General features: G+C 49.9%; 1 protein-coding gene across 4 annotated transcripts in view; it reads left to right on the forward strand.

The window, feature by feature from the left end:
• Positions 1-15,159, forward strand: part of ZSCAN2 (zinc finger and SCAN domain containing 2) — a 22,955-nt gene continuing 7,796 nt past the window's right edge. For 2 of the 4 annotated variants that reach the window (XM_065906220.1, XM_065906221.1), the window contains exons 1-2: positions 1-114; positions 1,777-2,292. In XM_065906220.1, the coding sequence (XP_065762292.1) occupies positions 1,887-2,292 (406 nt within the window). In that variant the 5' untranslated portion in view covers positions 1-114; positions 1,777-1,886. Of the gene's footprint in view, positions 115-1,757; positions 2,293-10,024; positions 13,697-15,159 lie in introns of those variants that run through there. The other 2 variants (XM_065906218.1, XM_065906219.1) reach the window with 2 other exon arrangements.

The following is a 15,159-nucleotide window of genomic DNA, read 5'->3' on the forward strand; positions in this document are numbered from 1 at the left end:
TGTTCTCGGTGCCCCTCGGGCTTGAGCCGCTGCGACTCCGGAGGGGCCGGACCGTGCCCGGGGGCGCTTTAGCGCGTGGAGCTACCGAGGAAGCGGCATCCGGTCTCTGGAGAGGTGAGCCCGGGGACACAGAGCTGGAGCCGCGCTGGCCCGGGGAGCAGCCCGAGGCCAGGGGATAACGGGCCTGGAGCCAGTACGGGCAGCCCTGCTGGGGGAGGGGCGTCGGGGGCTGTGTCCGTGTCCTGCGGGCCCCCGGCTGTCCGAGTTTAGCCGCCCCGTCGGGCTCTGGGAGCCGACCTGAACTCTTCTCCCCTGCGGCGAGCTCCTTGTACATCCAGCCAGGGGCGCAGGCTTTAGACTGAAAGGCACAGTGGACGACATCCCGCGCAGCTCGTTTTAAAGATGGGGAAACTGAGCTTCAGAGGGGGCGTGTCTGGCCCCAGGTGGGACAACGCTTAAATTGTCTGGGAACGGTTTTCCTGCTCCCCACCCCCAAGTTAAGAACTGTGTTATAACTGTTTCTTCTAGCCATTTGGTGAATACAGTTTGAGAGCTTTAGTGTTTCCACCGGCTTTTCTTTTTTCTTCTTTTTAAAAAGTTTTCCCGGGAGTGTTTCTGAGTCTTTATGCTGTAGTGATGATTTTTAAAAATAACTTCATTGCCTTTTAATCTTTGTTTTAAATAACTGCTCTCCACATTCTTGTAGAATTTCTCTCCAGGTTTTTTTTTCCTTGTGTATGTGTTCATTTTTAAAAGGAATTGGGGTCATACTGTATCTGTGGTTTTTCTGTCTTGCTGGTTTTGTTTTTATTCATTAGTTTTCACATTATGAGGATTATCTTAAATCACCAATGATTAATAATTATTGTCAGCATAATTTTAAAAATATTTAAAAATACATACATCAGAGTACACAAATCTTAAATTTCATATGTATGCTCTTATGCAACCATTGCCAAATCAAGACATAAAACATATCCAGCTCCTTTGAGCCCCTTCTCAGTAATATCCCCAACCCTCCACCCCCCCATAATTAGCCCTTATTACATCATCAGCATAGTTTTTAGTACATTTTACTATATGGATGTGCCATAATTAGCCATTCTCCTGCTGCTGGATTTTAAGGTATCAATTTTTTTTGCAATTAGAAACAATGCTATGGTTGTGTGTCCTTGCAAATATTTAGTAAATATCTCTTTGCAAAGATGGTTATTTTAAAAAATAAATTCCTCAGGGGCCAAGGCTGGATCTAAGAATATGAACATTTTAAAACATCATGTTTTAAAATATAATAATGCAGTTGAGATATTTCCTTCCTTTCACTGAGGCTTAGAGTGCCTTGACATCTGATCCTTTGTAAATTCTTAAGACATTCCTTTCAGATTAGTAGGATGGGTGTTCTTATCTGTTTATTAGGTAGTCCGTGAGGTTATATGACTGAGTTGTATGTTAGGTCAAGGTCACTGACTCTGCAGCAAGTCTGAACTGACTTAGAGCAGGATAGCTCTGTCCTGGGTTCTTGCAAGGGCTTTGAATTTTCTCATACTCATGCTTTGGTCTTTTGGGAAGAAAAGCCCTGTATTTTGTGCTCGTGATTCTTCTTCTCTTGCCACAGAGATGCTTTCAGGAATAAGCCATTTTTCCTTTAAGAGGAACAGGAAACTTCTCCTGATTTGCGGATGTAAGAATCACTTGGTGGCCTGACCTGGGCTGTTGTGAGTTAGATTGTTTTAGGACCTTTTACTTATTGATCCTAGTTCTCTCTCTCATTCTTAGCCAGACCACTTGTTGAAACTGGAGAAGGGTGCTGTCTTCTCAGGGAGCCTGCCTGGAGAAGACTGAAGGTCAAGATCAAAAGCCTGAGTGATTCCAACCCAAGGACGTGGATGATGGCCTCAGAGGGGCCAAGAGTAACCGCTCCGCGGAGCCCAGTAGTCCGCCTCCCTCGGGAGGAAGACAACCAGGAGGAGGAGGTGGCCACCTTGATCCTGGAGGACGACTCCTGGGTACAGGAAGCTGTGCTGCAGGAAGATGGCCCTGAGCCCGAGCCCTTTCCCCAGGGTGCTGGCAAGGGCAGCCCCCACGAGGACGTGGCCGGAGGGCCGCAGGGGGCACTCGGCCGCCTTCGAGAGCTCTGCCGGCGCTGGCTGAGGCCAGAGATGCACACCAAGGAGCAAATGCTGACCGTGCTGCCCCGGGAAATTCAGGCCTGGCTGCAGGAGCATCGGCCCGAGAGTGGCGAGGAAGCGGTGGCCCTGGTGGAGGACTTGACCCAGACCCTTCGGGACAGTGGTGAGATGGAGAGCCTCATGGGGAGAGGGTGGGAGCTCCCCGCCGACCCCAAAATGGAGGGGTGTGGTGTTTGCAGAGGAGGAAAAGGCGGCATCCAGGACTGAGTCCCCATCAGCCCCTGCCCTCCAGTCGGTCTGCAAGCGATCAGCACGCTGTCACCCCAAATGCCCTGGTTGTTTGCAGTGACAGTTCCAGAATCTCAGCATAAGATATTACTCTTTTAAGTAAGAAGAGTAATTTTTAGGGCTTAGAGGACTATTTTTTTTTATGTTTGGCTATTCTGGGTCTTCATTGCTGCTCAGGTTTTTCTGTAGTTGCAGCGAGCGGGGGCTGCTCTCGTTGTGGTGCACCGACTTCTCATTGCGGTGGCTTCTCTTGTTGCAGAGCACGGGCTCTAGGGCACAAGAGCTTTGGTAGTTGTGGCACATGGACTTAGATGCTCCATAGCATGTGGAATGTTCCCAGTCAGGGATCAAACCCATATCCTCTGCATGGGCAGGGGAATTCTTTACCACTGAGCCACCAGGGAAGCCCAGAACTACCGTTGGAGCTACATTTACATAGTTAGCACAGTTGTTATTTGTGTTGTAGTTGGAATGGTTGGGAAGCTGATGGAGGTGATGAGGAAGGGACTGAAGACCCTGCAGACCACCTCTTGGCACTTTCACCTGGTTGTGCAATACACATCCAGATAGTTTAAGTTCCAGCAATTAGAGAAACCAAATCCTGTTTTTTTAAAGTGAGTATTTTTTATGAAATCATGATAAATGACGAGTAAGCCAACTAATAACTAGGGACTTAGTCTCTGGTATAAAGTCATCTTGGGCTCTTAAAAGAGTAATTCCAAACTGGAGCTTTTTGCAACTTAATATGTTTGTCTCTAGTCATTCAACCACCCTGCCACCTTTCTGGTCTTCAGCTGTAAACTGGGCTGCCTTGATTACCAAAGGTTTACTGCAGATCTGCCTGTGCCCCTGGGCTTCCTGGGTGCTCAGTGGTAAAAAATCTGCCTGCCAATGCAGGAGACATGATCCCTGGGTCGGGAAGATCTCCCGAAGAAGGAAGTGGCAACCTGTTCCAGTATTCTTGCCTAGGAAGTCCCATGAACAGAGGAGCCTGGTGGGCTACAGTCCCTGGGGTTGCAAGAGTCAGACATGACTTGGCAACTGAACAACAGCAACCACCTGTATCCCTAGGACTGTTTCAGGACCGTGGGGAACGCGGCGACCTTTGTGCTGCTGAGAGCTGCAGAGGTTCAGAGAGAGGGGGGTTGGAGGGGAGAGGAGAGGCAAGGTCAGCGAAGGCTTTGTGAATGATGGACCCTTGAGCAGGGGTTGAGCTGGTGGGGGGTTTGGAAAGGTGCGGGGGGAGGGGGAGGGTGTGGCATTCCAGGAGCTGTGCTAAGCAGAGGCCTGGAAGAATGGACCCGCGTGGGATCATTCGGGTGACCATTTGGGTGACCGACCATAAGGAAGACTGGCGGATTGGAGTGGAAAGTGTGGTTTTAGGAAGTGGTGGGAAGTAGGGTTTGGGGGAAGGGTGGGTGAGGCTTTGGCCTCAGCAGGTTGTAACAAGGGCCCCAGGGGCAGGGGAGGAAGCTGAGCTCAACGACAGGATGCAGGTTTTATCCTGGAGGTGGGAGAGCAGCTGGGAAGCCGCCTGGATGCTGGGTGTGCAGTGATAGGGTGGGGACAGCAAGGGAAGGGGAGGAGATGGGACTTGTGAGAAAGAACTCATGGTAACACCAGCCAGCACTGATGGATCCTCTTTGTGGGCCAAGCAGTGTGCCTAGCATCTTATATGCAAAACTCACATAGATATCACCACCTTGAGAGATCGGCAGGATTATCATCACTGGGGAAGATAAGTGACTCCATTAAGATTGTGCCCCCAGTATGAGGCTGAACAGGAATGCCAGCTCAGGGGTCTGAGGACGTGGCTCATGTTCTTAATCATTTCATCACAAATGAAATGCAAAGTCCTAGTTCTTGGTAGGATATTGGAAAGAGGGGCTACAGATGAGGACTGTAGGTGACTCATCTGTAGGGTCCGTAGGTGACTAGGGACTTCCCTGGTGGTCCATTGTTTGAGTCTCTTTGCTTTAAATGCAGGGGCCACAGGTTCAATCCCTGGTCAGGGAACTAGATCTTACATGCCGTGAGTGAGTGATAGTTGCTCAGTCATGTCTGACTCTTTGAGACCTCATGGACTGGAGCCCACCAGGTTCCTCTGTCCATGGAATTCTCCAGGTGAGAATACTGAATTGAGTTGCCATTTCCTTCTCCTACATGCTGTGAGACATGACCAAAAAAAAATTGTTTTTAAGACAAAGGTGACTAATTCAAAGGCATCTAGTCTGGAGGATTCGGAAGACTGGGAAGGGAAGATGGTTTGGGGGCGAAGTTGTAACAATGCCCAGAGACTTGGGAGGTGTGAATAAAGCTTGCTTTGGAGAAGAGGGTGGTCATGGAGGGTCCACTGTGAGCCCAGGCCTGCACTGAGCACCTTACACCTCCATCTCACTAATAATCCCTTGAAGTGTGTGGGACCATTTAACAGATGAGGACATGGACATTCAGCAAAGTCCAGCTCTTTGAGAACTGGTTCGTGGTGGAACCAGGATTCAAACTCCAGTCTGTTTGCTTCCACATGTGTTTGGGGGGAATCTCAGGGTTTTTTTTAATATTTATTTTTATTTATTCATTTATTTGGCTGCACTGGCTCTTAGAAGTGGCTTGCAGACTCTTACTTGGGGCGCTTGAGATCTAGTTCCCTGACCAGGGACAGCACCTGGGCCCCCTTCACTGGGAAGCCATGGAGTCTTAGCCAGTGGACCACCAGGGAAGTCCCTACCCCAGGTTTTATTTGAAGCAAAGTCCCAGATGGCCTTTGACCCTGAAAAATAACTTTTAAAATTTTCCTCTTCCGGCTTAAAAAAAGCAAAAGCCTCTCTTCCTTTTTAAAAACCTTGTTTACTTTTCTGACGGATGTAATAAGTCTGTGATGAACGCCAGGCTCTTGAGTCAGAAGCTAAAGAGAGGCCAGAGGGCTGAAGGGCTGAGGAGAAGCCCCTGGGTTATTGTGAGTTGGAGTCACAGAGCAGGGGGTCACCAGGTGTCTCTGACGCAATGACTGGCCCCCACGGTGACCGCCTTCCCCACCTGGCTTTGTTTTATCTTTCATGGGACGCCCCAGATGGAGAATGTCCAGACTGAGCAGCTAGTCAGTGCTCTAATTTCTGCCTCTGAGGTCATCTTCATTGGTTTTTGTTTCTTCAACATGTGTTCCTGACCTGCCTGGTGATTGCTCAGAGGAACCTCTGCAGTGATCTCCATCCCTTGTCAAGCACGCTCTCAGGATAAGACCACTTGACCTCTAGTCTCTTTGTCCAGCCCAGGACCTTTGGTCACATGTTTTACCCAGCACGTTTTTAAGACCTGGTTAGACCATGTTGTTTAATATTTAACTAGCAGGCACCTCTGGCTGTTCTCAGATCAAATATCTTGCATTTCAGTTGAGACTGGACCTGTATTAATAGTTTTGGAATTTATTTCCCACAGTTCTGAAGGCTCTTAAGTCCAAGATCCAAGTGCCATCAGATCTGGTGAGAACCTGCTACCTGAGTCACAAACAGATGTTTTCTTTTTTTTAACTAATTAATTAATTTGGCTGCATTGGGTCTTAGTTGCAGCACACGGGATCTTCCTTGCGGTGCACGGACTTTCTAGTTGTGGCACGTGGGCTCCAGAGCACTCGGGCTCAGTAGTTATGGCTCTCCGGCTTAGTTGCCCCCCTGCATGTGGGATCCTAGGTCCCCAAACAGGGCTTGAATCTGAGTTCCCTGTGTTGCAAGGCAGATTCTTAACTACTGGGCTACCAGGGAAGTCCCTTATGTTAATGGTTTATGAGGTAAAGCTCATCTCTCTTTGCGTTTCCTAGGGACATTTTTGATCCCTATGCATGCATGTTCAGTTGCTGCGTTGCGTCCAACTCTGCGACCCCATGGACCATAGCCCTCTAGACCCCTCTGTCCATGGAATTCTCCAGGCAAGAATGCTGGAGTGGGTTGCCATGAACTCCATTCCCAGCCTCACTCAGGCTCTTGCTGTTTCACCAGACTCTGGCAGGAGCCTCAGAGGGACCATGCCTTCAGCCTCTTCCTCCTGTAGGCAGCTGCTGCAGTCCTGCCTGAGCGATGGGACACTTCTGCTACACATCCTCTCTAGTCCCCCAGTGTCTCCAGATCAAGCACAACCTCTTTGTTCTGCTCGCACTCGTGGCCCCGTGTGGCCTGGCCCAGGCTGGTCCTCCCCTGACCCCCTCCCCACAGCCCTCGCTCCATTCAGATCCTGCTGTTCCTTGGACATAGCCTGTGCTTGCTAGCTTTCACCTGCGCTGCTGAATTGTGACTTGGAATGACCTTGTTCCATCCCTGTGTGATGGTCATCCTCTGAGTACACAGCTTTGGACACCTGCTCCATAAAGCCGTCCTTACTTCCGGCCTCTCTTCCCCATCCCTAGATCCACCACCTGAGAGCATCTCTGTCACCTCTGCTTGACGTCATCGCCCCTAGAACTTTCAGATTCACCTTCTCTTTTGGCTTTGTATTATCTATTGTTTTAAGATTTTTTTTTATGTAGACCATTTTTAAAGTCTTTATGGAACTTGTTACAATATTATTTCTGTTTTATGTTTTGAATTTTTGGCCACAAGGCACGTGGGATCTTAGTTCCTTGACTGGCGATGGAACCCACACCCCCTGCATTGGAGGGTGAAGTCTTAACCACTAAACCATCAGGGAAATCTCTTGTTTTCTGTTTGTATCAGTCCTCATCTTATTTCTTCTAGGAGCCTATAAAATCCCCAAAGTCAAGGAACCTGTTTTCTTTTCCTTTTTTTTTTTTAAAAACAGTACCCAGTACAGTGCCCTACACATAGTGGAGACTCATTATTGTCGGAGTGAGAAAAGTGAATCTTTCCTGTGTGGAGAAAGAACTGCTGGGTCAATAAAGGAGGCAAACGGATAGCTTCATCATTCCAGGCTTATCTGCCTTTCCCTTGAGAAAGCCAAGCTAAACTTGTGTTTTAAAACATAATGGGGTCAAGCCCAAAGTTAGCAGAATATAGCCTGGGATATTCCAAAATCTCAAAAGGGAGACTGGGTAAGATCTGGGAGAATTCTCAGACCAGGAGGCAAGTCAGGCCAGGCAGCTTAGTACAACCAGAGAGGACCTACGCTTTTTTTTTTTTTTTTTTAAATATTTAGGTATTTATATGACTGTACCTGGTTTTGCTTGCAGCACACAGGATCTTTAGTTGCATGAAAACTCTTAGTTGTGGCATGTGGGATCTAGTACCCTGACGAGGGATTGAACCCAGGCCCCCTGCATTGGGAGCGTGGAGTCTTAGCCACTGGGCCACCAGGGAAACCCCGAGAGCACCTGCTCTTAGGTTTTCACTCTTGGAAGCTCTGTATTAATTCTTTGTTTATATTTAGAAAACTCAATGGGTATTATCATCTTTTACACTGTTAACAAATACACTTTTATAATTTTTATTTATTTATTTATTTAGGGCTGTGCTGGGTCCTGTTGCTGTGTGGGTTTCCTCTAGTTGAGGTTCAAGGGCTTCTCGTCGCAGTGGCTCCTCTTGTTGCAGAGCCCAGGCTCTAGGCATGTGGGCTCAATAGTTGTGGCTCCCAGGCTCTAGAGCACGGGCTCAGTAGTTGTGGTACACAAGCTTAGTTGCCCCGCAGCACATGGAATTTTCCCTGGCCAGGGATCGAACCCGTGTCCCCTACATTGGGTTGGTGGACTTTTTACCACTGAGCCAGCAGGAAGCCCATACACTTTCTTGTCAATAAGAAGAGAGAGAGCAATGTAGGGTTATAAAGGTATATGTCATCTTAAAACCACGATTCTCAGGTTCAGAACAACATCACTTAATTCATTTAAATATTTGAAATGTATACAACACAGAGCTCTTGAGATGTAATGTTATTACTAAACTGTTTGGCAGTCATTCATTTAAACTGATAACAGCTCCTTGCTGTTTTTACCAGCACTTCGTCTTTCAAGCAGTCAGAGTTCAGGGGGAACAATGGTCCAAGCCACTTAGGTGCTATCGGGTTCCCACCAGGCTCGCCAAGACAGCACCCTGATGGGGAGAATCCCACTGGGACATCAGCTGTATCAGAATTAGAGACCCACTTTTGCATTTCAGACCAGTGGCTCTGACCGTGGTATTGAGACCCAGCATTATGTCACAGTCAGGTGGGAGGGACCTGTGAGCCTAACACACACTAAAGCACTGAAGTCTGTGACCAATGATCTCGTTGTTCACTTACAGCACATGCACACTTATCCCTGTATTGACAGCAAATTTCTCCACACTTACTCTGATACGTTTTCTAATATGGGAGAGAAAGCAGAGGCCTCTGGCTGGGCAGGGGCACACACGTGGCCCTCTGAATTCTATGTGAGCCTAGAGCCTGGGTCAGGGTAGGAAAATGCAAGAATAATTGGTTTAGGATGAGTTGTAATCGTCTGCTAACCAATAAGGGTCCTTTGGCAATTCAGTAGTATTTGGACAATGGTCCAACCCTTTTGAAAAAACTAAAAGTGGCTCTCTGCTTCATAACTTGCACAGAAATAAATTCAAATGAGTTACAGATCTATACTGTAAACCATCTGAAATCATCTATAGTAGAGTATTTTTGGAATCTTGCAGTGGGATAGGACTTCTTAATTTTAAAACAAGTCATCAAAGCTAGATTGGACTCATGGAAACAAATAAAAGTCCTTTATATTAAAAAGATACTGTGAAGAAAGTTCAAAGCCAGTGCAGAGACTGGGAGGAAATATTTGCAAAAAAGCCTGCAGTGTAGCAGATAAGAGTCGAAATCTTGCTCTATAAGAGCATCTACAATTCATAAAAAACGTCAACCCAGTGGAATAAAAGGTAAAAGATAATGACCTGGCAATTTAGAAATGAATAAAAACGAATTATATCCATAAGAAAAGATGTTCAGGTTTACAGATTACCAGGGAAATAGCCATTAAATCGAGATGCTATTCTGTAGCCTGTGAGACCATCAGAAATTGAATAGTAGGACTTCCCTGGTGGCCCAGTGGTTACAACTTTGCCTTCCAATGAGTGGGGTGCAGGTTTGATCCCTGGTCTGGGAACTGAGATATTCCACATGCATTAAGGGCAAAAGGCCAAAATATACAATAGAAGCAATATCGTAACACATTCAATAAAGATGTCAAAAAAAAAAAAAACCCTTAAAAAATTGAATCATGTTTAGAATTTTCTGCCTTTTTGAGCATTGACTTCCTTTAAAACTGATTCCAGAATTCTTCTAGTAAGTAATATGTGTTATTTATGTGTTTATTTTTGGCGGTGCTGGGTCTTCATTGCTGTGCAGGCTTTTTCTCTAGTTGCTGCGAGTGGGGGCTCCTGTCTGGTTGTGGTGCGTGGGCTTCTCACTGCAGGGGCTTCTGTTGATGCAGAGCTCAGGCTCTCGAGCTCAAGAGCTTCAGCAGTTGCAGCCCTCGGGGCTCTGGAGTTGTGGCATCTTCCTGGATCCGGGATTGAACTTGTGTCTGCCACATTGGCAGAGGATTTCTTCACAGCCGAGCCACCAGGGTAGCCCCTCCCCTTTGATTTTCTTTTCTCATCATTACAGGAAATTGAGTACAAATTGCACATTTTCCCTCATTGTTTCAGATTTTGAGATCCAGAGTGAAAATGGGGAGAGCTCTAACCAGGACATATTCGAGGACGTCGAGTCCCACGAGATGTTCTCAGACGTGCCGGATGGGGAAGGTATCCCGCAGTCCGACTGGGAAAGTGACGTGGAGAGAGACTGCAACCCCCAGGGGCCCCGGAGAAACACCCCCAGGAAGGACCGCGGGGTGGTGCCCGCCCCGGGCAGGGAAGCTGGCCAGCTCATCGGCCTCCAGGGCACCTACCTGGGCGAGAAGCCTTACGAGTGTCCCCAGTGCGGGAAAACCTTCAGCCGGAAGTCCCACCTCATCACCCACGAGCGGACCCACACGGGCGAGAAGTCCTACAAATGCGATGAGTGCGGCAAGAGCTTCAGTGACGGCTCCAACTTCAGCAGGCACCAGACCACGCACACCGGGGAGAAGCCCTACAAGTGCCGGGACTGCGGCAAAAGCTTCAGCCGGAGCGCCAACCTCATCACCCACCAGCGGATTCACACGGGCGAGAAGCCCTTCCGCTGCGCCGAGTGCGGCAAGAGCTTCAGCCGGAGCCCCAACCTCATCGCGCACCAGCGGACCCACACGGGCGAGAAGCCCTACTCATGCCCCGAGTGCGGCAAGAGCTTCGGCAACCGGTCCAGCCTGAACACGCACCAGGGCATCCACACGGGCGAGAAGCCCTATGAGTGCAAGGAGTGCGGCGAGAGCTTCAGCTACAACTCCAACCTCATCAGGCACCAGCGGATCCACACGGGCGAGAAGCCCTACAAGTGTCCCGACTGCGGCCAGAGGTTCAGCCAGAGCTCGGCCCTCATCACCCACCGGAGGACCCACACGGGCGAGAAGCCCTACCAGTGCGGCGAGTGCGGCAAGAGCTTCAGCCGCAGCTCCAACCTGGCCACGCACCGCCGGACCCACCTGGTGGAGAAGCCCTACAAGTGTGGGGAGTGCGGCAAAAGCTTCAGCCAGAGCTCCAGCCTCATCGCCCACCAGGGCACGCACACGGGCGAGAAGCCCTACGAGTGCCGGACGTGCGGGGAGAGCTTCAGCTGGAGCTCCAACCTCCTGAAGCACCAGCGGATCCACACGGGCGAGAAGCCCTACAAGTGCGGGGAGTGCGGGAAGGGCTTCAGCCAGCGCTCCCAGCTGGTGGTGCACCAGCGGACCCACACGGGCGAGAAACCCTACAAGTGCCTCATGTGCGGCAAGAGCTTCAGCCGGGGCTCCATCCTGGTCATGCACCAGAGGGCCCACCGCGGGGACAAGCCGTACCGCTGCCCCGAGTGCGGCAAGGGCTTCAGCTGGAACTCGGTGCTTATCATCCACCAGCGGATCCACACCGGCGAGAAGCCCTACAAGTGCCCCGACTGCGGCAAGGGCTTCAGCAACAGTTCCAACTTCATCACCCATCAGCGAACTCACCTGAAGGAGAAGCTCTACTGAAAGGGCAGAGAGGGAGGGAGCGTGAGGGCCGGGGGGCCGGAGAGGGACCAGCCACCCTGCCCCCACGCAGGGATGTGTCTTTAGAGGAGCCGTTCCTCCTGAAGGCATGTTGCCAGGATCTTAACCCCTGCTCACCCTCACTCCTGGGATCCTGTCACATTGGCAGTCAGTCAGACCCTGAGAACCGAGCTTAGGAATGGAAGCTCAGAACGCTTGGTCCTTTTCCTGTGACACTTCTCAACTCGGTTGGCTCCGTCTCTCCTGATCCTCTGTGCCTCAGTTTCCCCTTTGATAGAACAGGAGGGATAGTTCTCTGTGTGCAATGGAAGCCATCGTGGCCCTCATTTCAGAGAGAGGCCCCAGACCTGGTCCTTCTGCTGCCACTGTTGGGCTAAGGTCCTTTCACCCAAGCTGCGAGCATCCCAGGCCCCCTGCCTTGGCAGAACTGGCTCTTCCTGCCTCTGGGTCCTGGGTTTGGATTTCTGGTCAAGGCAGAGGGGCTTCTCCTGTTCTGAGTCATCCGCATGAAGGTGAAGTCCTTTCCTAGTTCTAGAAAGTATCAGGAACACAGAAACACGGGGGTGTCTGGCCCGGAACCTTTCCATTGATAGGAGGTTGCCCAGGGCCTACCAGGGAAGATGTAAACGGAGAAGTGATGTGTTTACTCTTGTCTCTGCTCACTGTCCTGGGGTAAGTCGGCTGTGGGAGTTGGGGACGCACTTACTCTTGCAGGGTTTCGGGTTTTGAGTGTGAGGTGTCATCAAAGCCCCCAGCTGCCTCCCCCTGGTGGATGGTATTTCTCTCATTCAGGGTGATCGTCCTGCACTGTGCATGCAGGGTGGCCTTGCGTCTTTACCCGCCAGATCCGTGGCCCCGTAATTGTCACCCCGTGCACGCATCGTTTCTGTCTTACGTACACAGATCTAGAATTCCGTCTGGTAGCGTTTGTGTACAAAGAGCATTCTTTTTAAGGTGGTGTTGATTTTGAGGCCACATTGTCTGTCACCTGGAGAGATCTGGGCTTGAATCAAGATACAGTGTCTCCCTTAATCTTGAGATGCTCCCAGGGTTTTGTTCTCGGCCGTGAAACAGTGAAGACAGGATGATAGCAGGTGAAGGGGTTTTTTAGGAGGGAAGAGGATGGTAAAAACAGGCTTTTCTCTCCTATGCGTGGGGTCTGCACTCAGAACGCACCTTGGTTTTTACAGGGTGGCTGCTCCAAATTGCCTAATAAAGTCGAGTCCCATTCTTTTCCCAAGTCTGTCTTTTTACATGTGTTAAAAACCCAAGCTTGACTGTTAGCAAACCCACGTCTCACTTCCCCACTCCATCCACCTGCTCACCTCCTGCCTCAGGCCAGAAGTGGTCCAAGACCTTTAGAGGGAAAAAGGTCACTTGCTTCAAAGGGCACAGCTTTAAGGCAAACCTGGTCCCATGTGTTCGACCAGCACACACCCCTCTCCACTTGCCCTTTGCCAGCACTGCATCCAGCCTGTCAGCCGACGCCTGGAGCCCCAGCTTTGGCTGCTGTGCCAGATGGTCTCCCCAGGAGGTGTCCTCTCCATCCAGAATCGGCTCAGTTAGACACAGGAAGCTTTAGGCAGCAGCAGCTGTTACACCAAACCACTAGGCTGTGAGATCCCCATCGCTGACTCCATTCCTTCACTTACTGAGAAAGCGTGTACTGAGGGCGTGTGTACCATCGCTGTGCTGGGGAAAGGCTGTGAACAAGAAGTTCTGTCACGCATCGTCATGCCGCTTTACTGGAGCAAAGATTCCCATCTGTCTGGGAAAAGACAAGATCTGCCCTGCCTGTAAGGGAGGGGGGCCAAGAGGGTTTCCTCGGTGACACCCTGGAATTTGGGTTGTAGAAGGTGGTGGCTCTCTTTAAGTCTCACCTTGAGAAAACAATGGATACTAAGTTTTTTAAACTTTTCTAAATAAATTTCCTTCTTTATTCCTCCCTACCTGGTAGAGACACAAAATATCCTGGGAATAAAAAGCAAATGAGATTAGCTAGAATTGCAGAATCAAACAGGCAGCAACCAGGTTGGGAAAATGACAGATGGTTTTCTAGAAAGGTTGAGAGCCCCTGGCTTCCTGTCCTGCTTGCAGCTAGAGGGGGTCTGCAGAGGCGCAGAGGGGTCTGTGTGGCAGGAAGTTTGGATGGAAGGACACAGCTTGTTCCCCTGAAAAATATCAAGAAGCCCCCACCCCCTGGGCAGATCTACCTCTGCCAGCCGTGTTTCTTTAACAGACTGTCCCTTCTTCAAGGTACATATATTAAGAGACCAGGTTTTTTGTTACCAGTTTGTTTCTAAGTTCACGAGAACAGCCTTGGGACAATTAAAAACCTACAATAACTGGTTTATTTGCTTTGCCCTCAGCGTGGCCCCACAATGACCACCCTATACTGCCTGGCCCTGCCAGCCCCCAGGCCTCTGCTCACCTCTGAGAACCTCAAACCTGCCTCTGCCTGGTGTGGCCTCCCTCAGCGTCCCGCCCCCAAACCAGCAAACTGCTCTGAACCTTGCCCCTTCCTCACCTCAGGGCTCAGCCTGGAGATGCACTTTTGGTTTAACAGTGCTTTCTAGTCCACCTGCCGCTTGCCTCCACCCCCCTGCAGAGCTCAGGACCTTGCTCTTCTGCGGTTTTCTCCCTCGATTTCTAGTCTGTCCCTCTCTACTGACTTCTTCCTGCAACTTACCTTTAGTGTTCCTAGAGCCTCAGACTTGCAAGTTCAGAACTCACGCCCCCACCTGCCTCCTTTGATGTCCTGTGACCAGTGTGCTGGTGACTACAGGTGAATTTCCTTTTTGTGAGTAGCACCGCCATCCACTAGGTCTCACCCAACCCAGATACCTGGGAGTCACCCAAGACTTCCTCCTTCCAATCCCTTAGAGCCATTTGGGAACCAGGCCCTACAAAATTCTTAGCCATTTGGGAATACAAGCGCCCATGGAGTGATGAGAGCTGGACTGACCTGGCTCTGGGCACACTTGTGCCACTAACCACACACCCTCACTCTTATTATTAGAGATTTTACAATTTGAGGCAGGTCATCATGAGACCTCTTGTTTTCCATGGACTTCTACTTGCCTGTGAGTTGCACTTCTGGCTTGCAGTAACCCATGATAGCTGAGAGTTGCACAGTCTATGGCAAGGTTACTCTGCACAGGCAGCATGCTAATCAGCTCTACATGCAGGTCTGAATCCTGACAACCAACCTGTGAGGTAGTAAGTTATCCCCACTTTACAGATGAGGACCTGAAGACCCAGAGGAGAGGTTCAGTTTGTAACTTGCCCAGCTGCTGCTGCTGCTAAGTCGCTTAAGTTGTGTCCGACTCTGTGCGACCCCATAGACGGCAGCCCACCAGGCTCTCCCATCCTTGGGATTCTCCAGGCAAGAACACTGGAGTGGGTAACCATTTCCTTCTCTAATGCATGAAAGTGAAAAGTGAAGTTGCTCAGTCCTGACTCTTGTCGACTCCATAGACTGCAGCCTACCAGGCTCCTCCGTCCATGGGGTTTTCCAGGCAAGAGTACTGGAGTGGGGTGCCATTGCCTTCTCCGAACTTGTCCAGCACCTGTCGCTTAACCACTGTACTCCTGATGTCAATTAACCCCACTGCATTAAAAAAAAAACATTTTTTTTCCATGCCACATGGCAGGTGGGATCTTAGTTCCCCAACC

This window comes from Muntiacus reevesi, chromosome 15 (assembly GCF_963930625.1).
Source record: "Muntiacus reevesi chromosome 15, mMunRee1.1, whole genome shotgun sequence".
In the NCBI taxonomy this organism is placed as follows: domain Eukaryota; kingdom Metazoa; phylum Chordata; class Mammalia; order Artiodactyla; family Cervidae; genus Muntiacus; species Muntiacus reevesi.